This window comes from Mastigoproctus giganteus, chromosome 7 (assembly GCF_048544385.1).
Source record: "Mastigoproctus giganteus isolate SK-2022 chromosome 7, ASM4854438v1, whole genome shotgun sequence".
In the NCBI taxonomy this organism is placed as follows: Eukaryota; Metazoa; Arthropoda; class Arachnida; order Uropygi; family Thelyphonidae; genus Mastigoproctus; species Mastigoproctus giganteus.
In genome coordinates, this window is record NC_143581.1 from 103,686,529 (window position 1) to 103,711,220 (window position 24,692).

Here is a 24,692-nt window from a genome sequence, read left to right on the forward strand (position 1 = left end):
CTCCCAGAGAGTGGAACTAAATGTGGGAAGATTGTTTGGTCGATTTAGGACAACGAAGCCGCTGTTAGTCAGGAATTCCTCCACATATTGGCCATTCCTGGTTCCTCAACGTTCAGGAGTCTCACTATTCCACAGTGGCGAACGACACTTTAGGTCCACAGATACGAGGATCCTGGAACCCACAAGTTCTGTTTGTACTTGATTTAGGTATTGGATGGCTGGTTGTATGTCTGCTCCTGGGCAGCAGTACAGAGAGATGATATATAGCTCTCACAATGGAGTAACAATGTGAGCGCAGGCCGCCCACTCCGAGCACAGGTGTGTTATTTTTGTCACAGTTATGTCGGGATTCGTGACAGACACCGCAGCCCATTGGGTGGCTCCATCTACCTGAACAATTTTGTAGCGGAGTGGGTAACTCCGGACAGCATGCGCGCAGGTTTAGGTCTCCTGCAGCAAGAGGATGTCCAGGTTCTCTTCTTCAGGTTTTTGCCTAATTTGACCAGCTACTGCAATAGCCCGCTACGCATTCAGTTGACGAAATTTGATACAGTTGTTATTGTACCTTTTAGGAAGAGTTCTTTTATTCTTATTTATTGTGCACTTCTTGCTTTTACGTATACCGGGCATTTGTTGTCTCAAACAGAGTTCATGTGGGGAAGCTTCTGCCACTTGCAGTTTGCGCAGGCTGGTTCTTTTCCTTTGTTCGGATAGTTAGCATAGTTGTGCCCCTTCCTGGTACAGTGTCCGCAGGTTGGTGCCTGTTGAGCGCACGTGTGGCGGTGTGATTGAATCGGGAACACCGGAAGCATTTTGGCACCGCGATGTGTACCCTAAAGAGGTGGGAGCTCCAGCATATGTAGGTGGTTAAAGTGTAAAGTGTGTTTGGTGTCAAGTGGCACCAGGGGTTTCCCCCATCTCCGCGTTGCTTGCATTGTGATGGGTGTGCCAGTTTTCTGGAAATGCCAGAGATTCAAAAGTGTATGGATATTGTTCATGTGTAGTGTCGTGTACTGTTGTTCATCTGGTCATTTAGCCACCGGACCCCTACTGAGGCACAAAGTTGCTCCACTTTCACCCCGTGGAGGCAGACCAGGAAACACCATTAAACTAAGGTTTACTCTGGCAGGTCCTGCCACCTAATTCCCTCAGATTTCAGTGGCTAGGACTAAAAAATATATATATAAATACATCCATACCCTTTATGCTCTCGCGTGGCAGGGAGGTGCAAGGAATGCGAGGCCAAAAGTAGTGGGCGAAAGTGATTTTAGATAGTTTAATTTAGATTGTGTGGGGCATTCACTTGCGTGCAGGTAGAGTAGGAGGGTAGATTGAAGACTGGGGGAAATGACAGAGACATGGAGCCGATAGAGAAGACAGCTCCAGCTTACAGTGGGGCATGCCCATGCCCCACCAGAGAGTAAGAATGTGGGTAGCGAGTGGGGGGGGGAGACGGCGGGACCGACACACGTACAAACCCCAGGCAGTTCTAGAAACCCCAACCCACAAGCTGTTCTGGGACTGCATCATAATACTCAGAGAGTTCCTCGACCAATAGTAACACCAGAAATAACAAAAACAACCCTGTCTACTTGATAGCAATACCCGTCATGAGGTGGAACCCCCAATCCGGGAGTATTAATATAAAAGCAATAATAATAATAATAATAATAATGAGTGCGATGGTCTAGTGGTTAAAATCCTGGTCGGAGCCGGGTTCGAATCACGCATTGGTGGAAGCGAACGCAGGTCTATTATGCTGGGAGGCCGATATAATAATAATATTAAATGATTAAAAAAAAAAAAACAACATCGCGAAAGTTACCCCATTGGACTTATCTTCCCCAAGGTCGGAGTAATGGTTGAAGCAGATATGGGCACCATCTGTTGTCACTCGGGAGTACTAACTAAATAAATAAACGACTGGACATAAGCCGAAACTAAACAAGCCCACCTCCATAAATGGATGATGTCGCAGATAAATATTATTCATACTGTATCGATTGTGGTGCAGGATAAAGTCACTCGCGTTGGGGTTTTAGGCAGAGTGGTCAGTTCGAAAAGTTGGAGATGGTCTCCCTAGCAAGAGAGTGGAGCAAATGGCGCTGACCCCCGTAAGGCTACCACAAGAGAAGGGCAAGACCATCCAGCCTCACCAACTGCAACTTTTTCTTGCGCAACTGTGCTAGTGACCACCCAGGAAGGAAGAAAACTCCAACGCATGAAGTGGAGCAAATTAAATAAATACATACATACATTATGCGAGCATACTATGAAATAAACCATACAAACTGATATGACAATGTATATGTATATAGGGAATACATACCAATACATACATTCCCTATATACATACTTGGTATGTATATAGGGAATACATACCAAGTGGTTGGAAAGATACCCGGATATTCAGGTCACCGAACAGCGATTAGCAGACCAAAGAAGGACCATCGTTACGAACAACCTAATAGCTCCTGCCATCTTGGAAAATAACAAGCAGTATGTCAACGATCTTCTACAAACCACAAAGAATATTTTCAATAGGGAACCAGAGGAGGAATAGCATACCATGGAACCGGAGGAGGAACAGCAAGAAGAAATACAACCCAGAGTAGCTGAAGTGGAAAGAGACGAAGTCATGCTGCCCAGAATAGAAGACGAGTGGAAGAAGGCCCTAAGAGAACTCGAAGGAATGGACCCCACAAGAACCCATGTGATACCTAAGCAGAGGCCAAATTAAATCCTCTGGAGAGTAACAGACCACCTTAATCGGCAAATAATGCTACATTACCTTGACAACAATGTACCAACGCTGGAGGTTATCCCCACAGCCGTATACTGTGCTGCCATAGCAGCCACTAAGATTAATGAAAAAGAAACGAGAGGCGAGCAGCAGAAGAACCGAAAACAGAAGAAACCGCCAGCTTGGGAAAGACTTCAGCAGAATATAGAAGAATTAAGAGTCAAGATAGGTCAGTTGACCCAGTACTAAAAGGGCAATAGAAGTAAGAAATTGATTGGAAAGGTGAGCATCTTCAAGAGAGACAACGTCAACAGTAAACCTAAGACCAGAAATCAGAGAATAGGAAAATACTTGAAACATTGAAGCAGAACCTCCTCGCACTCAGCAAGAGAATACCCCGATACAAAGAGAGCTCCCAGAGGAAAATAAAGAACCTTATTTTCGATGAGAACCAAAAAACATTCTAGAGGAAACTGGATGAAGATGAGAAAGCAGGAAACGGACCACCCGAGAAGATGATCGAATAATTCTGGAGAAATATCTGGAGCAGTGAAGTAAGCCATGACAGCAGAGCACCCTGAAAAGAAGTAGAAAGGAGGAAAACGAAGGAGATGAGAGAGTGGGAGATTCAACAAGAAGAAGTAAAACAGCCGATCAGGAACACCCACAACTGGCGAACCCCAGGAATTGATAACATCCACCACTATTAGTACAAGAAACTCACCTACACACACAAGCAACTAGCAGAGCAGTTCATTCGAAAGATAAGGTACCCGGAGACAATCTCGAAGTTTCTGACCGAAGGAGTCACATATCTGAAGCCTAAAGATGAAGATACAAGAAACCTGGCGAAATACAAGCCAATCACATGCCTTCCAACGGTCTACAAGATCCTGATCAGCTGCATAAGTAAGGAGATATCAGACCACTTAGAGAGACAAAACATGATGGCCGAAGAGCAGAAAGGATGCAAGGAGTAATTAACCATAGATGCTACAGTTATGAAGCAAGCCTTCAAGAAGCACTGCAACCTATGCACACCTACATCGATTACCGCAAAGCGTTCGACTCCATACCTCATAGCTGAGCTCCCTGTTTAGAACTAGAATGCAAGAAAGCCAAGGACGTACAAGAAATGAGAGGGTGGGAGATTCGGGAAGAAGAAGTAAAACAGACGATTAAGAACTCTCACAACTGGTGAACTCCAGGAATAGATAAGGTCCACCACTATTGGTACAAGAAGCTCACTTGTACACAAAGCACCAGGAAGATCAGTTCACTAGAATGATAAAGCACCCAGAGACAATCCTGAAGTTTCTCACTCAAGGAATCACTTATCTGAAGCCTAAAGACGAAAATACAAGAAACACGGCGAAATATAGGCCAATCACTTGCCTCCCAACAATGTACAAGATCTTGACCAGCTGCATCACCCAGACACTGAGTACACTTATGGCCAGGTAGCAAGGATTGTACATCAGTCCCAGTGCTAACATACCCAGGAAGATATCAGACCACTTGGAGAGCCAGAACATAATGGACGACCAGCAGAAAGGATGCAAGCGGCTGAGCAAATAATGCAAGGCGCAATTAACCATAGATGCCACGGTTATGGAGCAAGCCTACAAGAAGAGGCACAATGTACACAGCCTCCATCAATTACGGTAAGGCCCTCGAATCCGTGCCTGATAGCTAATAGAGGCGCTGAAGATTTATACAGTCAATCAGATAGTGAAAAACTTCCTAGTAGAAACGATGGCGAAATGGAGTACCTCCATTAAGGTCGATAATATCACAACCAGGCCAGTCCCCATCAGAAGTGGAATCTTTCAGGGAGATGCCCTGAGCACATTGTGGTTCTGTCTAGCACTTAACCCGCTGTCCAACATGCTCGATAGTATCAAGTACAGATATAACCTCAAAGAAGGCAGGGAGCACCTGTACACCCTCAACCACTTGATGTACATGGATGACATCGAACTCCACGCGGGAACCGAGAAGCACCTCCAGCAACTACTCCAGTTCACCAAAGAATTCAGCAGTTATATTAGGATGGAATTTGGTCGAGACAAATGCAAGACTCACGGATTTCACCAGGGAAAATTAGTCAACCGAAAGTGCCAGCTGCAGAGTGGTAAAGAGATCGAAGCGATGGCAGAGGGACAGGTCTACAAATACTTGGGGATGATGCAAGCTCATCAGTTACAGCACAAGGAAATTAAGGCCTGCCTGACCGAAAACACCATCAGAGGCTCAGAAACCTGCTGAAAGCAAAGCTGAATGGAGGGACCACAGTTAAAGCCATAAACACCTATGCAGTCCCAGGGCTAACATACCCCTTCGGGGTAATAGATTGGACTAAAAGCGAGCTGGAGGAGATCATCCTGAATAAGACAAGGACGACGATGACCAAGAGCCGCCAACACTACCCGAGATCTGCCGTTGAGAGTCTGACAATTGCCCGGGAAGAAGGAGGAAGGTTCCTGTTAGACCTCATTGAGCAACAGAAGACAGCGATAGTTAACCTGAAGGATTACTTCCACAAACACACAGCCGCACTCCACCAGGTCATAAGGAAGATAGGGAAGTGGTATACCCTTCCTCAACATAAGTGAGGAGTCCCCTCCAACCAGGAGGTACAAACGAAGCTAGAAAGATGGGCAGAGAAGGCTACGACTGCAGACACATGTAATGATCTCCATTAAGATCACATAGATAACACTGCTTCCAATGCATAGCTCACATGCGGGACGGTCTTCCACGAGATTGACGGATTCATACTCGGCATCCAAGACCAGGTAATCAACTCCAGGATCTATAGAAAATACATCGCCAAGGAGCCCGGAGTGTTCGATGATACATGTCGACGATGTCACCTGGCCTTAGAAACGATCGAACACATCACCGCGGGGTGCAAGGTGATCACCCAGACTGAGTACACTCATAGACACTGGAATCACCCAGACACTGAGAACACTTACGGCCAGGTAGCAAGGATTGTACATCAAAAGCTGGCGAGGAAATACCAGTTGACCAAATAAAGTGTACCATACTACAATTACGAAACACAGGCAGTACTAGAGACCCTAACCCACAAGCTGTACTCGGACCGCGCCATAATAACTGATAGGACAACAGACCGGACATCACCCTTGTGAACAAGAAGGATAAGACTACCTATCTGATTTAAATAGCGCAACCCGCAAACCATGCAATCCAAATCCTCCAGGACTGGGCAAAAACACACTGCTTGACCATATCACCATAAAAAACAAACTCTCTGCTTCTTAAAGAAACTCTGTATTACAAGACCACTACTGATTAAAATTGGAAACAAGACCATAAAGTTGTCAGAGCAACTGAAATATCTTGGCATAGTACTAGATAGAAAACTCTCCTTCCAAGCTCATCTCAAATACAATCAGAACCAAAGTGAGAAACTATACTGCCATGGTTGCTAGGATTTCCCGTCTGGACTGGGGTCTCAGCAAGCGAACCCTCTCGTTGTATTACAAGGCTATCTTCATCCCTGTGATTACGTATGCAGCCGGAATTTGGTTTGGCAAGGCTACGACTGCAGTAAACAGACGAATCCTGGATTCCACTCAACGCACGGTCCTGCTCTCCATCTCTCGTGCCTGCTGCACTGTGAGTACTCACGCCCTCCAGGTCCTGGTGGGGGCCCTCCCCCTCGACCTGGAGGTGGTGACAAATGGAATGTTGCATCATCTTTCTAAGGGCGTGTCTCAGACCTGCTTGGGATTCGAGCTGAATCTTACCAACAACCAAAAATTTGAGAAGAGGAGACTTCAAGCACACATGCAGCGGGTGTGGCAGGACCGCTGGACAAATTCAACCAAGGGGGAAATCACCAGGAGATTCATCCCAAATGTTAGCAGAATCTATCCAAATTCCCCATTATGCTTTTCTCCAGGCCTGTATGCCACGTATTTGCTTACTGGCCATGGTTCAATAAAGGCAAAACTAACAACCTTTGGCCTAGAAGAGGACCCAACATGCACCTGTGGAGGAATTGAGGACTGGGATCACCCCATGCACGAGTGCCCTCTCTCTCCGATGACCTCCGCTGCCAGCTTATCACAAAGCTGACTTATATACCAAAAGGCAAAGAAAACCACTTACTGGATACTAAGGAAGAGTATCAAGCTCTCACCAACTACGCACAACAGCTTTTCTTGAGGAGAAGACAATTAATTGCAGCAACATGATAACCCTCTACTAAATGAACCCAGGGACCCTGATGGTACTGGAACAAGGCAGCTAAACTTGACCAGCATTACCTTCATTGGTGTGAACTACCATACATTCTCCAAAATGTCACCCACCAAAGATAACTACCAGATAACTACCAAATAACTACCTTTGAATAGAGACAACCCACAAATTAAGACAATCGAAGAAATACAAAAGGTTCTTATACTTCTGGACTTGACTCTCACGGATGTGGCCAATAAGACAATCTCCTAGATAAAGACTGACAACGCCACCGGCGTGCCATTATATGTCAACTGCTTTTCTTGGCCAACTAGCATTTCGGACCAGGTACCCTAACTTGGTTCACTTTAATACCCCCTCCCCTGGTAGGGAGAGGGAGGGGATGGGTTTCTGTCTCCTCCCCTTCCCTACCACCCCCTTTTTTTTCTCCTGGTGGGGCCAGTCCCCACTGACCTTTCTGGTGTTGCCTTCCCTATCATCCCATTATTTCTATCTGTCCCCCCTTCCTCAGTCTTCACCCCTACTCTAACTAACTATGCATTTTATTTTATTTTATTTTATCATTATTAATTTTTTTTCCCCACACTGGCAACCTACAGAAAACCCGGGGGAAAATCAGGAAGAACACGAACCCAAGACAGGATATCAAAGAGATGTGGCCTATTCAACAAGGAAAGACCATCCCGATCATCGTGTCAACCACAGGTATGGTGCCAAAGACCCTACATAACAGCATAGCTGCAATAGGTATTCAAACCCGTACCAAGAACTCCAGAAATTCGCAATCCTGAACATCAGGATTCCTCAGTCTTCACCCCTACTCTAACTAACTATGCATTTTATTTTATTTTATTTTATCATTATTAATTTTTTTATTTATTTATTATATTTATTTATTTATTATTATTATTTATTTATTCTTATTTTTTTATTGAATTAATTTTATTATTATTATTATTTATTTTTATTTTTATTTATTTTTTATTCCCCTGCCACTGAAATCTTAGGAAATTAGGTGGCAGGGCCTGCCAGAGTAATTACTTCTAATGCGATCCCTCTATGCCTGACCTGCCTCCTCGGGGTTAAGTATGGGCAACGGGGGATCTCACTAGGGGCCCAACGGCTAAAAGGTCAGAGGAACAACACAACATGACACTACACAACATAAACATGTACCTTACACTTTTAAAATCTCTAGCCTTCACAGTGTTCTGTGTTTCACAAACAGAGTACACAACACGGAGATGGGGAAAACCCCTTGGGCCGTTAGGCAATGAACACTTTACACTTTACACTTTACCCCACACTGGCAACCTACAGAAAACCCGGGGGAAAATCAGGAAGAACACGAACCCAAGACAGGATATCAAAGAGATGTGGCCTATTCAACAAGGAAAGACCATCCCGATCATCGTGTCAACCACAGATATGGTGCCAAAGACCCTACATAACAGCATAGCTGCAATAGGTATTCGAACCCGTACCAAGAACTCCAGAAATTCGCAATCCTGAACATCTGTAGAATAATCAGAGACAGAGAGAGATCCTCGACCAACAGTAACACCAGACATAAGACCAACCACCCTGTGTACTTGGTAGCAATACTCGTCACGAGGTGGATCGCCCAATCAAGGAGAAATAAAAAAAAAAGCAATAATAATAATAATCCTCAGGCTTTTTTGCACAATATGACAAATAATAGTAATAATAATAATATAATAAAATGAATGATAAAATAAATTTTTATGGAATTTGATTTTTTATTTTTAAAAGTTTTGTTTATTTTGTGTGGCCCATGGAAAATTGTAGTTCGTCAGGTTGTCCCGCAGAGGGTTGTGGGTTTGCCAGGTCTGTTTTTAACATTTTAGGTTCTCTGTTTGGCAAATTACAATGCTATGAGATACTGGGGTCATGATAAATCTTTTAATGAGTGGTTAAAATTTTTAATATTATTTATTCTGTCTATACATTTATGTGATTCGTTTTTCGTGTGGAATCTGTGTACATGTTGTCTACCATTGACACAGGGGTCACCGGAAACAGTCTGAAATGAACATTGTCGGGAGGAATGTCAAAAAGCCAAGCACCAAAAACATTTGGAAACTGTTTTAAATCTCCTGTACTTGTGGAAAAGAAAAACTAAGAAATATTAAATCAAAATTAGAAATATTTTCATATAACTATATATATAACATTGCGAGGACGAAATCAGTTAATCCATTTGGTTGTTTTATTCTTAGAACTTGTGTTTTTCTTAGATTTACCTTATGTTTAACATCATCTAAAGAAAAACCATAATCCCCTGTAGGTTTTTTGGATGGATAAATTTCCAAAAAGATCTATTATTCTTGAGTATTCTTTGGAACATCATAAAATAGCAATGTAGGGATAGAGAACATTGGTGTATAAAATGACAAGCTGGCTTCATTTAAATTTGTAGAACTTGAGATTTGGTGTAGGTTTGAAATTTGGTCATTCGAATTAACGGCTTAGTTCAAAACTTTCTTACTTCTTGTAAGTCATATATATATATATATAGGTTCCTTCTTCCTTTTTTAGCGTTTCCCTTAGCGCACTTTTAAGGTCCTGACTTGAAGAGAGTTTAGAACTGTCAGAAGCATAAGAACGTTTCTAGTCACTAATTTTTAGCATTGACATTAGCATTAGTAAAGGCATATGGTGAAAGTACGCAAGCTTATACAGAATAAACAAACAAAAATAATAATAATAATAATAAACCCTTCCCATTTCACCCATCTGTTGGCTGCAAAGATTGCACACTTCTTCCTTGAAATTATTTAAGCTCTCAACTTCCACTACGACAGATGGAAGTTTTAAGTATATTCCACAAATCAACTATCCGCTGGCTAAAGGCAAATTTTTGCTCATCTATTTTACAACTTTCTTTCCTCAATTCGTGTTTATATCCCCTCAGAGATTAATCTGTGGAAGAGGAAGAATCCCATCAGCATTGAGCTTGCTGAATCATTTCAAGGCCTTAACACCTCAATGAGATAACATGGCAGGCGCCTCGTCTGCAGACACTGCAATTTGCAGAATTTAAGCCTTTCGTAAGAGCATCCCTTTTGTTCCATGTACCAATCTCCTTGCCCTTCTCTTTATTCGTTTCGGCAGCTCTACATGCTTCCTAAAATGAGGCATTCACACCTGTATACAGTACTCAAGGTGTGGCCTGACCATAGGCTTATAGAAAGGGTATAATCAGCACCTTATCCCTGCTACTAAAATTCCTGTATATCATTGACAAGACCGCGTGACCTGCTCTGACAGCTTGTTGCACTGTCAGAAAACTTCATCTCTGACCACACAATTACCACACAGCTTTTTCATTCTGCACTGACCTGAGTGAAGTACAACACAGTTGGTACAATGGTCTGGGGTTACTGCTTCCCATAAGCATTACTTTTCATTTGTTAATGTTAATATTCAGTTCCCACTTCTCAGCCCATCAGCCTGGCACTCACATCTGGTCACAAAGGAGGTTCGGCAGGCGAAGGCAGATTACGAGAAATCCTTGGCAAAAGATGCTAAGAAAAACAGCAAGGATTTCTTTACTTATATAAACTCTAAAAGGAAGGGGATGAATCTGATAGGTCCACTTGACATCGATGGTTCGACTGTTGATGATCCTGCTCAGATAGCACACAAACTGAATGAGTATTTTGCCTCTACATTCACACGTGAGGAATTATTAAGGTTTGAAAATGACAGAAGGTTATCAAATTGTAGCAGGGTGCTTAATGATCTTGTAATAACTGAGAGCAAAGTGGAAGAGAAATTGTTGAAGTTAAACGTAAGAAAAGCACCTGGGGTGGATGGGATCTATCCAGTTATATTAAAGGAGGCGGCAAGGCAACTAAGCAAACCCTTAGCCATAATTATGAGAGCATCCTTGGACTCAGGGGAGGTTCCCACGGACTGGAGATGTGCAAATGTATCCCCAATTCACAAAGGAGGATCGAAGGGTGACACAAGTAATTACAGACCAGTTAGTTTAACTTCTGTTCCGGGTAAAATAATGGAGTCGCTGGTTAAAGATGCATTGCAGGATCATCTAGACAAGACTGCAGCAATAATTCAGACACAGCATGGGTTTGTTAAGGGAAAGTCTTGTCTGACAAATTTGATAGGATATTATGATGTGGTTACAAAGGAACTGGATGAAAAAAACAATTTTGATATCATATATTTGTATTTCAGGAAAGCTTTTGACACTGTTGCGCATGGAAGACTATTGTACAAATTGGAGCAGAATGGTATTAAGGGTAAGTTGCTACAATGGATAAAAGGATGGTTAAGTGCGAGAAGACAGAGGGTGGTAATCAATGGGTGCTGCTCTTCTTGGACTAATGTTATTAGTGGAGTCCCACAGGGTTCGGTGTTAGGTCCACTGTTGTTTTGTATATTTATCAATGATATTGATGAAGGTATATCAGGCTTAGTGTCGAAGTTTGCAGATGATACAAAGGTTGGCAGGGTTGTTAATGACAGTAATGGCAGTCTGCTACTGCAACAGGATCTAGATAATTTGGGCAGATGGGCTAAGAAGTGGCAACTGAAGTTTAACCTTGACAAATGCAAAGTACTGCATATGGGTAGAAATAACCCCAGAGAAACGTACCAACTGTGTGGTACTACACTTAAGGTGGTAGAAAATGAAAAAGACCTGGGAGTAATTGTGCAGTCAGATATGAAGTTCTCTGAGCAATGCAGACAGGCTGCCAGGGCAAGTCATGGGGTTTTGTCAATGATATATAGGAATTTTGCTAGCAGGGAAAAGGAGGTGATTATCCCTCTGTATAAGGCAATGGTCAGGCCACGCCTTGAGTACTGCGTACAGGTCTGGAGACCTCATTTTACGAAGGATGTAGATTTATTTGAGCGGGTACAGAGAAGGGCAACAAGATTGGTGAGGGGAATGAAGGGATCCTCTTACCAAGAGAGGCTTAAGTTCTGCAAATTGCAGTGGCTGGAGACTAGGCACCTGCGCGGTGATCTGATTGAGGTATATAAGGCCTTGAATGGATTGAGCACGCTGAATTCTGATGGGATCCTTCCACTTGTTCAGATTACGAACCTAAGGGGGCATAAATTCAAATTAAGAAAAGACAGATGTAGAATAGATGTGCGGAAATTTGCCTTTAGCCAGCGGGTGGTTAATTGCTGGAACAAACTTCCATCTGTCGTTGTGGAAGTTGATAGCTTGAATAAATTTAAGGAGGAACTGGACAGGCATTTGGAGGGAATGGTGTGATTTTTTTTTTTTTTTTTTTGGCTGATGCTGCATAATCTCATACATTTGCTTTCTTGCATCACATGCCACTACTACTACTACTACTACTATCTGGTGAGTATGGGTTTGTCACACCCAGGGTCCTGAGCTGGATATCATCATACTTCTCTTTCTTGGTGGTTCACTTCCACTCTACTTCTCTCTCTCTCTCTCTCTCTCTCTCTCTCTCTCTCTCTCTCTCTCTCTCTGTCAGGGTAATTCAGAATTTGGTTTTTTTGGCTGCCTCAGGCTTCCTTGCACTATATAAAAAGCTAATAATAATAAAATCCTGTTGCAGTAGCATACTGTTCTTAAAACCCTGCCAACTTTTGTGTCAACTGCAAATTTCGACATTAAGCCTCATATACCTTCATCAATATGATTGATAAATATACAAAACAACAATGGGGCAACACCGCACTTTCGGGGACTCGACTAATAACATTAGTCTAAGAAGAGCAGTGTCCATTGATTAATATGATGACAGTGAAATGTCTTGCTACTCTGTGGTATGTACTGTAGCGTAAATAATTACTAATCTGTGCTATAGAGGGAGTCATTTATTTGAGAAAGGGTACGAAATACTGTCGTGTGCGTTTCTTGATTTTATTTATTTTTTTCTAATTTCAAGTATGGTGGAAGTTGTGGGTTTTTTAGTTATGTAGATATTATTTCGTAGATTTATTGTAATAATTAAATATGGATTGCATGTGGTATCAATACGAAAATGGAAGTTTATGCCATATCTGAACCCTTCCAGATGAATACGTCGGTGTTTATGAGGTAAATATTTATTTTGAACTAAAATTCTTTTAATTTTGAGATCCATGTTTGGTTGACATGGATTCCTTGATCCTTGAAATAGGGGACTGTTCCAACGAGCAGGCACTGTGCAGTAGTTTCCGGGGGTATCATTCTTTTTGTTATAGGAATGATTTAATTATTTACTTAATTGTTTACATACCTATTTGGATTTACTTTATGTAATGTATGTAATTCTTATATGTATCTCTTGTGTCTATACAGATGTGGATGTAAATATGTATTGTAAATCCATGGCATCACTATGCCGCGACGGGATTAATTTTGTGTAGCTCTTACTGTAGTTGATTCTATTCTATTTGAGAAACACTTTGGGCACACTTTTGATCTTCCGTGGCCTGGTCCCATGTGCGGCGAGCAACCGCCCCCCCCCACACCCATTTCACATTCCTGCAGAGAAGAAATACATTTATCTAGGTTTATGAAACTACCAGACACAAGCTGAAATAATAAATTGATTAGATTTTTATGTACGGTGTTTATTTTATTATTATTTTTTTAACTTAAATTGTTCAACAGTATGGCTTGAATCAAAGCTGAGTCTGTGTTTTTTTTTTTTTTTTTTTTGGTACGTGAAACCCAGAAAAAAAAGTTTATAGTTATTTGGCTTGAATATTTTAGTGAAAGTTGTATCTCCCCTATTCCCTTTCCATGTATAATTGAAAGGATGCATTTTTTATTATTTTATAAGGACCCTTTGCCCCAAGAATTAACAATAGTGCAAAATTTATTGAAGTTCAATATTAGAGGTGAAAAGTTTCAGTAATTTCAGTGATAAGCTTAGTTAATGCAAGAAAAATTGATACAAACATTTACATACAGGACAGCACACCTTAATATTCACTGTACGTTGAATATTTCAGCTGTCACTGGAGGACAGTATTCTCCAACACAATTAAAACTGTTGCCCATGAATGGTACTTGCAACTGCAGGGCTGGAGCCCCCACTACCTTCATAACATATCCTAAATGATAATTTCTATGTGATTTGAGATATGCTGCCGACGTTGATCTGGAGGACAACAGGTCTCCGCATGACCACTCTCATTCTGATAATAGTTTTGATTTCAGAGTACAGCGTTCTTGTTCAGTGAATAATCATGCAGTTATTTTATTTTCATCTCACTCTTATTTTGGTATCAGTTTTGATCTAGAGTCTGATGTTCATTGTAATTATGCAGTTATTTCATTTGTGTAATCATGTACAGGAATTTTCATTTTCATAGTGTGTCTGACAACATATCACATTGTGAAATGGTTAGTGTAGATGATTTTAGGGTTGAGAGTGAACAGCTGTCTACTACTGAATATACACCTAACTCTGTTTTTACATAATAGATACGTTCCTGAAAAATACGTGTAAAAAAAAAGACATTGTATTTATGGAAGAAAAGAAGATTGGTTCCGGATCTAAAAAATTAGTAAAAATAATTAAAAAAAAAAAACACACAAAAATATTCGTGTTAAGCTTATTATTTTATTTCAACAAAATACACATGTAATAATATGTAATGAAAATGTATTAAAGTAAATTTGTATGCATATGAAATGAAAAAAATTCTTCATGAACAAAAAAAAATCTGTTTTACACATAACAAGATTTTATTCATTTTCACTTTCTGATAATAAACGGCGCATACGTTTGCGTACGACTGGAATATCACTAGAAATGTTGTGGATATTGTCTTCTTCCTCTATTAATAAAATTCTTTCTGTGATCTCTTGAGCAAAATCAGCACGAGTCTCCTCTGGTGCTGATGTTTCACCGGTTTTATGAACGAATTCAGTTATTAATCGTTGTGTTCGTGTTTTGGTTAGGCCGTTATATAATTCTCTGTAAGAGGCTGTCAACAACTTCAGTTCACGTTGAAACTTCCCAGCGCATTCCTCATTAGGGTCATGTTTGACAAAATGATTACCTAATTTTCTGGCCAGTTCCAGACCTTCTTTTATTAAATCTGCATTTAGAACAGGATCATTTTCTTCATTATCACTACGTTCTTTGGGATAACGAGTCCCAAGGACAACCTCTAATATTTCATCTTCGCTTAGGGCTTTGTCGGTTAACAATTCATCAATATCTTCAAATGATAGATCATCGAATCCTTCTCCACCAATTTTGTGTGCCATTGTAATGATGTTGGGAATTTCGGTTGTATTAGGGATGATGGGATCTTTGCTTTTATACGTTGTGGCCAAACTGCTTTCCAACACGCATTTAAAGTTGCGTTTTAATTCAGTTAACACTAATCCAACTTGATTGATACAATCCATAATTGAGAATTTCTTCCACACATCAATGACTGTTAGTGTTTCATCATTCAGTTTGTCCAAAACGTGTTGGAATGTTCGTTTTACGTAGTATGTTTTAATTGTCGCAATTATACCTTAATCTAGCGGTTGTATTAAAGATGTAGTATTAGATGGCAGAAATAAAATTTGTACGTTTGGGTGTTCCAAGACAGGATGGCTGGGTGCATTGTCAAGAATCAGAAGAACTTTAAATTCGAGACCTTTCAAATTCACATAACGTCTGACTTCTGGGACGAAACATTTGTTGAACCATTCTGTAAAAATAGTAATGGTCACCCAGGCCTTCTGTTTGCCATCCAGGGAACAGGCAGTTTATTGATATCTACACCTTTCATTGAACGTGGGTTTAGGGCTCGATTTACCAGCAGTGGTTTCAACATACGATCTCCTGAAGCGTTGGAGGAAAATAATAAGGTCACATGATCCTTAGCCACCTTAAAACCACCAGCAGTTTTCTGCGATTTGGCTACATACGTTCTGTTCGGCATTCATTTCCAGAAGAAACCAGTTTCATCTGCATTCCACACTTGATCAGGAGTGTATCCTCCATCTTCAATAATTTTTGCAAGTTCCTGTGGGAATACTTTAGCAGCCGATTCATCTGCAGATGGAGTTTCACCTTTAATTTTTATATTATGAAGAGCATTCCTTTTAGGAAACCCTGTCATCCAACCTGTACTCACAGAAAATTCATACTTTCTGTTTAACTGAGATGAAGTGCTTGGCTCCTTTTCTTTAATCTGTCTGTAAATTCTTAGTGCTGTTTGCTTGATGGCATTTCCATCTACTGGTACTCTTTTTTGTGACTGATCTTCTATCCATATTACCAGCGCCTTTTCCATTTTTTCCTTAATAATATCTCTTGTATATGATGATGAATTAACACTTACTTTTGTTCCAGACCATACCGACTTCCTAATTGCAGCTTCATTTTTCTTAATAGTTCTTACGGTAGCTTCACGTACACCAAAATGCTTTCCTACAGACGTAGCCCCTTGTCCAGTTGCAAGATGATCTAAAATTTGAATTTTAAGTTCCAAAGAAATCGCTTTCCTTTTCATTTTGGTAATAGGCGAATTATTCGACATTATATAAGGGCTACTGAAAAATATCTCAGTTATAATTAATAAAAAAAGGTATGAAAAATTTGTAAACTTACAATTTATTGACTATCAGCAAAATTAATAAATTTATATGTGCACAAATTTCACTAAAGATTCTTTCACTTTGAAATTGAGCTTGCTACTACATATCTTTCGAAGGAGCAGCAGTGCGTAGCACACGCTTCTTGATTAGACCGGGGGTTCAAGCCCGTCACCACCAAATACGGAGGATGCGGAAAGGTCAAGGGAATGACCACCGCATATTCCCGGAGCAATATGACCTTAGTTGCTAATGCTCCTAAAAACCAAATAACAAACAACAAACATGTCTTCCGAAGTACAATGCACGAATACCGTAGATGTGCACCAAATTCAATAAAAACGTTGATGAGTCATAGATACCTAGACGTACACATTGGTAAGCAAAAGAACGTGTTTCAAAACGCATACACTAGCTGTTATCCAATCTATTGGTGCGTGTAATTTAGAAATGATACTAATATGCCACAAATAAAAAAAATTTTTTTTCTTAGAATTTAGGCAAAAAAAAATTCATAGAAATCAAAATGACTCGCGTAAAAAGAGAATGAAATATTTATTTTGAATTAGTGTTAAATCAAATTCGTGTAAAAAAAGTTCATGCAAAAACAGAATTAGGTGTACATGTTATAAGCAATATAGTGGCATGAGGAAGACATGAGTCAGCAACCCTGGTTCTGAACGTTGAGTAGGGACAGTTTTTCAAGGATTTTGTAAATCGGCTAAATCAGTTAAGTGTAATCACCATGTAGCTGTAAAAATAATCCATATTATTTGACTTTAGTCCCTATCTGTGATTGTCACAGAATAGATGGTCTGGACTACTGCCATGAATAGGAAGCAGGTGAACCATAACATTGTTAATGTCATCAAGTTTTGCACTACATATGAAGGCAATTTTTAAATTCCTGTGGAGAAAGACAAATTGTGAGCACCTCATTTCTGATGTATATTCAAAATCAGTGGAATGGCGTCATGGTAGGTCATAAGTGTACACCTTTTGCTATACCTTGAGTATGGAGAACCCACAAATTATCACCGACCGTTACTTTTGTATGAATACAAACCATACAAAAATAAAAGGTATGAATATATATATATATATCAAAGTTTAAGAAGTCTGCAGTTTGAAAAACTGCATGCCATCCTTTAGCAAATCCAAAAAATTTTGTTGGTTCATATATGTTCCACCCTACCACCTTTTTTTTTTTTTTATTGCTGAATACATTATGAATGGTCAGACTAATAAAACAAATTTAAATTTATCTCTGAAAAGATCTGAAACTCCCAAACACTTCCTCATTCATTTTGCAAATTACATGGTCTCAGTTCCAATCTCCATGATGTCCATTTCCACTTACAGTCTTCCAAGTCTCAGTTATGTTTTCTGTCACAATACCAGTTATTGGTTGCCTCAACCACTGCTCATCTCCATTGTAATAGTAGTGGCATATGATGCAAGAAAGCAAGTGTATGAGCTTATGCAGCATCAGCCAAAAAAAAAAAAAAAAAAAAAATTATTATTTATATCTTTTTTTTGCTGTATGATTCTTTTTGCTTCAGAGGTGGGACTTGTGCATATGCTCTAATATACCTTGTCAAACATTTAGTGATCTGTAATCTCCCCTTTTCAGTTTTCTCTCGCTTAAAATCACTCTACTCCATTCTGGCAAATTCATTGCCTTTGTTATTCTCCCATCTCCAGTAATTGTGTGGACCTCTTTAACTTTTCTCTGGAACTCAACTTTCTACAGTCGCAACCACTGATCTTAATAAAGGTATGTTGTAAAAAAAAACTATGATCATTCTTTATTGAACAGTGCTTGTAGATTTTCTATTATTTGTTATTGAGATAAGTATTTCTTACAGAATATATCAGTAATTTTAGAAGATAATGTTTGAAAAAAATGGCAGAAATTAAGTAGATAACAAAACTGATGCTACTATTGATACGTTAAACTTGGAAACACAAAATGAAAATATCTTACAATAATTAACTTCATGAAAGGTAATAATTAGATTTATAAAATATTATAGGAGGTGAGCAGCTACTTAAATCTTAATGCAAACCTCGTGCAATCACTATTGTCAAAAAGTGCATTTATTCTCTGCTTGCCCATCTTTCATAAAAACAGTAACTATTTCCAGTTAGAAAGTCAGCTGGGTTTCCTGCTGTTTCAACCTGTACTAATCTGTATGGAGCAATCATTAGGTTGCACAGCTGTGTCAGGTCATTGCAGACAATCACGTTTGGAAGCCTTAATTGACTAATATCCAAGTCCCACTTATTAGTGAAGAGAGTGCTAAAAGCCTTAAGAGTAACAGATCTGCAGATTTTCAGTCAATGCTAAAAAAAAGTCGCGAGTTAGGGTTAAATTTGAACGTGTGCAATTCTGCCCAGCATGATAGGAGGGAGTATATAATGAGAGCCTTGTCAATTGTCTTTTCAGCATTGTCTGTGCTTGCTAACAGGAGATATTGCTTCTACAGGGATTGGATACACTTAAATAAAAAGGGTGCAAGAATAGCATTAGCATTAGTAGAGGCATTTAATGCAAGAAAGCAAGCTTATGCAGCATCAGCCAAAAAAAAAAAAAAAAACCCACTTCCACTTCACCCCTCTGTTCGTTCCAAATACCTGTCCAGCTGAGCCTTAAACTTATTTAGGCTATCAACATCCACCACAAGGGATGGAAGTCTGTTCCACCAACCAACCACCTGCTGGCTAAAGGCAAATTTCCTCACGTCTATCCTACATCTGTCTTTCCTCAATTTGAATTTATGCCCTCTCAGGTGATTTTTCTGAGCTAGAGGAAGAATCCCATCAGCATTGAGCATGCTTAAACCATTCAAGGCTTTATACACCTCGCTGGTGCCTAGTCTCCAGACACTGTAATTTGCAAAACTTAAGCCTTTCTTCGTAAGAGCACCCCTTTGTTCCATTCACTAATCTTGTTGCCCTTCTCTGTACTCGTTCCAGAGCTCTACATCCTTCTTGAAATGAGGCCTCCAGACCTGTATACAGTACTCTAGGTGTGGCCTGACCATTGCCTTATACAATGGAATAATTACCTCCTTATCCCTGCTGGAAAAATTCCTGTATATCATTGACAATACTCCATGAGCTACTCTTGCAGCCCGTCTGCACTGCTCAGAGAACTTCATATCTGCCTGCACAACCACCCCCAAGTCCCTTTCATTCTCTACCACTGTCAGTGTAGTACCACAGAGTTGATACGTTGCTCTGGGGTTGCTGTTTCCCATGTGTAGTACTTTACATTTGTCAATGTTAAACTTCATTTGCCACCTCTCAGCCCATCTGCTCAACCTTTCCAGATCCTGTTGCAGCAGCATAGTGTCAGTAGTGTCCTTGACAACCCTGCCAACCTTTGTATCATCTGCAAACTTGGACATTAAGCTTGATATACCATCATCAATATCATTTATAAATACAGAAAACAATAAAGGACTCAATACTGAACCCTGAGGGACTCCACTAATAACATTAGTCCACGATGAGCAGTGTCCATTGATTACCACTCTCTGTCTTCTCCCCCTCAACCACCCCTTTATCCATAGCAGCAATTTGCCTCCAATGTCACACTGCTCCAATTTGTGTAGCAGTCTTCCATGTGCAACAGTATCAAAAGTCTTTCTAAGATCCAAGTATATAATATCAAAGTTATTCCCTGCATCCAGTTCTTTTGTGACTGCATCATAATATCCAATCAAGTTGGTCAGGCAAGACTTCCCCTTAACAAAACCATGCTGTGTCTGAGCTATAACTGAAGTCTTGTCTAAATGATCCTGCAGTGCTTCTTTAACCAGTGCCTCCATTAATTTTCCTGGAACAGAAGTTAAGCTCACAGGTCTATAATTACTTGTGTCAGCCTTTGATCCTCCTTTGTATATTGGGGTCACATTTGCACATTTCCAGTCTATGGGTACCTCCCCTGAGTCCAAGGAAGCTCTCATAATTATGGCTAAGGGTTTGCTTATTTCCTTTGCTGCCTCCTTTAATATAACTGGATAGATCCCATCCACCCCGGGTGCCTTTCTTGTGTTTATCTTCAACAGTTTCTCCTCCACTTTACTCCCAGTTATTTCAAGATTCTGTAGCTTACTGCTAGAGTTGAATACACCTCTGGCATTCCCCTTGCTGAATAACTCCTCATGTGTGAATGTTGATGCAAAATATTCATTTAGTTTGTTAGCTACCTGAGCAGGATCATCAACAGTTGACTCATCAATATCAAGTGGACCAATCTGATTCATCCCCTTCCTTCTAGAGTTAACATAAGTAAAGAACTCTTTGCTGTTTTTCTTTGCATCCCTTGCCAAGGATTTCTCGTAATCTGCCTTTGCCTGCCTAACCTCCTTTGTAACTTGGTTGCATATCGACTTGTATCTATCATAGGCTTCTGTGTCATGCGTTAATTTGTAAGTATCCCATGCATTTTTCTTCTCTGCCATATGCCTCATTAGTTCATCTGACATCCATTTTGGCCTAAACCTTGAACAATATATCTTAGTTGGTATGTAAAGCCTAGTAGCTTCCAAGATAAGTTCTTTGAATGCTTCCCATTTTGAATTTGCTGTTGGTAACATCATCAGTTGGTCCCACTGTATAGAATTTAAATACTGTCTCAGTCCATCGTAGTCGCCTTTACGGAAGCAATAACCCTTCCCTTTACCCCTAATGGTAGTTACCTCTTTGAGTAAATCCCACTTCAGCACACTGTGATCACTGCCACCTAGTGGTTCGTTTATCTGCAGATTCTTAATGCATGAAGAATCACTGCTGATAATCAAATCAAGAGTATTACTCCCTCTAGTTGCCTCCCAAACATGCTGATGTAGAACACAATCATCCAATAAATCCACAAAAGCCCTGTTAGTGTGGGAGTAACCAGCCCCCAAATTCCAGTCAATATCTGGGAAATTAAAATCTCCCATTATAAGACTCTCTGATTTACTGGCCCACTCTATTTCCCTGTACAGTTCTTTATTATACTCATCAGAGTCATTAGGCCTATAGCACACTCCTACTCTCAATTTTGATCTCCCAATGCTTATGTCACACCAAACTGACTCAACACTGCACTGTCCGGCGATGTCGACTGGCTTCACTTCCTTGGTTTTTATGTGTTTCTTAACTAATAGCATAACCCCTCCCCCCCTTCCTATCCTGTCTATCCTTTCTGTAGACGGCGCCTCCGTAGCCAGGTGGGAAGGAGCAGCAGTGCGCAGCACACGCTTCTTGATTAGACCGGGGTTCGAGCCCGTCACCACCAAATACGGAGGATGCGGAAAAGTCAGGGAATGACCACTGCATATCCCGGAGCAATATGGCCTTGGTTGCTAATGCTCCTAAAAACCAAACAACAAACAAACATCTGTAGACGTTGTACTCCCCAAATCGCAGTTCTGCATCCCCCATATCTGCGCGACACCACGTCTCTGATATCCCAACAATATCTGCCTTTGATGTTTTGAGCAATACCTCAAATTCATCAAATTTATTTACTAAACTCCTAGCATTGGTGTACACGCAAGTATACCTGCACCTGTTTCTATTCTTAGCTACCCTAACACAACCCATGTGTTTACTTGTACCGCAATGGCTCCCAGCAGTCTCTGAAATACGATGCATCTTGTTTTCCAGGCTTCTGCTCATTCTAATAGAAGCAGTGCAAGAATCTCTTTCACCTCTGCCAGTGGCTACTGTCAATCTATTGGTCTTTGTCTCCCCCCAAGCTAGCAGTTTTCCGACCCACCTAACACTGCCTCGATAGCATCAGCAAATATTCTTGCACCCTTTCTATTTAAGTGTATCCCATCCCTGTAGAAGCAATCTCTCCTGTTAACAAGTACAGTCCAGGCTGAAAAACATTTTTGCTGATGCTATTGAGGCTGTGTTAGGTGGGTCAGAAAACTGCTAGCTTGGAGGGAATTTGCAGGTTAAAAGATTAACAGTAGCCACAGGCAGAGGCAAAAGTGATTCTTGCACTGTTTCTATTGTAATGAGCAGCAGCCCAGAGAGAAAAAAAATTGGTGGGGATTTCAAGAGCTGCTGGGAGTCATAATGGAACAAGTAAATATATGGGCTATGTTAGGGTAACTAAGAGAAAGAACAGGTGCTTGTATACTTGCATGTACACCAATGCTAGAAGTATAGTAAATAAATTTGATGAATTTGAAATGCTGAATAAGACATCAAAGGCAGATATTATTGGGATATCGGAGACATGGTGTCACACAGATATAAGCAGTGCAGAACTGGAATTTGGGGAGTACAACGTCTACAGAAAGGATAGACAGGATAGCAAGTGGGGAGGGGTTATGCTATTAGTTAAGAAACACATAAAAACCAAGGAAGTGAAGCCAGTCAACATCGCTGGACAGTGCAGTGTTCAGTCAGTTTGGTGTGACATAAGCATTGGGAGATAAAAATTGAGAGTAGGAGTGTGCTGTAGGCCTAATGACTCTGATGAGTATAATAAGAAACTGTACAGGGAAATAGAGTGGGCCAGTAAATCAGAGAGTCTTATAATGGGAGATTTTAATTTCCCAGATATTGACTGGAATTTGGGGGCTGGTCATTCACACACTAGCAGGGCTTTTGTGGATTTATTGGATGATTGTTTTCTACATCAGCATGTTCGGGAGGCAACTAGAGGGAGTAATACTCTTGATTTGATTATCAGCAGTGATTCTTCATGCATTAAGAATCTGCAGATAAATGAACCACTAGGTGGCAGTGATCACAGTGTGCTGAAGTGGGATTTACTCAAAGAGGTAACTACCATTAGGGGTAAAGGGAAGGGTTATTGCTTCCGTAAAGGCGACTACGATGGACTGAGACAGTATTTAAATTCTATACAGTGGGACCAACTGATGATGTTACCAACAGCAAATTTAAAATGGGAAGCATTCAAAGAACTTATCTTGGAAGCTACTAGGCTTTACATACCAACTAAGAAATATTGTTCAAGGTTTAGGCCAAAATGGATGTCAGATGAACTAATGAGGCATATGGCAGAGAAGAAAAATGCATGGGATACTTGCAAATTAACACATGACACAGAAGCCTATGATAGATACCAGTTGATATGCAACCAAGTTACAAAGGAGGTTAGGCAGGCGAAGGCAGATTACGAGAAATCCTTGGCAAGAGATGCAAAGAAAAACAGCAAAGAGTTCTTTACTTATGTAAACTCTAGAAGGAAGGGGATGAATCAGATTGGTCCACTTGATATTGATGGGTCAACTGTTGATGATCCTGCTCAGGTAGCTAACAAACTAAATGAATATTTTGCATCGACATTCACACATGAGGAGTTATTCAGCGAGGGGAATGCCAGAGGTGTATTCAACTCTAGCAGTAAGCTACAGAATCTTGAAATAACTGGGAGTAAAGTGGAGGAGAAATTGTTGAAGATAAACACAAGAAAGGCACCCGGGGTGGATGGGATCTATCCAGTTATATTAAAGGAGGCAGCAAAGGAAGTAAGCAAACCCTTAGCCATAATTATGAGAGCTTCCTTGGACTCAGGGGAGGTACCCATAGACTGGAAATGTGCAAATGTGACCCCAATTCACAAAGGAGGATCAAAGGCTGACACAAGTAATTATAGACCTGTGAGCTTAACTTCTGTTCCAGGAAAATTAATGGAGGCACTGGTTAAAGAAGCACTGCAGGATCATTTAGACAAGACTTCAGTTATAGCTCGGACACAGCATGGTTTTGTTAAGGGGAAGTCTTGCCTGACCAATTTGATTGGATACTATGATGCAGTCACAAAAGAACTGGATGCAGGGAATAGCTTTGATATTATATACTTGGATCTTAGAAAGGCTTTTGATACTGTTGCACATGGAAGACTGCTACACAAATTGGAGCAGTTTGACATTGGAGGCAAATTGCTGCTATGGATAAAGGGATGGTTGAGGGGGAGAAGACAGAGAGTGGTAATCAATGGACACTGCTCATCGTGGACTAATGTTATTAGTGGAGTCCCTCAGGGCTCAGTGTTGGGTCCATTATTGTTTTCTGTATTTATAAATGATATTGATGATGGTATATCAAACTTAATGTCCAAGTTTGCAGATGATACAAAGGTTGGCAGGGTTGTCAAGGACA

The 24,692-nt window shown here is 40.5% G+C and overlaps 1 protein-coding gene across 1 annotated transcript in view; it reads left to right on the top strand.

The window, feature by feature from the left end:
* Window positions 1–12,904: 12,904 nt before the first annotated feature.
* Tsen54 (tRNA splicing endonuclease subunit 54) overlaps window positions 12,905–24,692 on the top strand; it is a 209,463-nt gene continuing 197,675 nt past the window's right edge. The window contains exon 1 of the mRNA XM_090377050.1: window positions 12,905–13,055. Within this exon, the coding sequence (XP_090233176.1) occupies window positions 13,000–13,055 (56 nt within the window). The 5' untranslated portion in view covers window positions 12,905–12,999. The remainder of the gene's footprint in view (window positions 13,056–24,692) is intronic.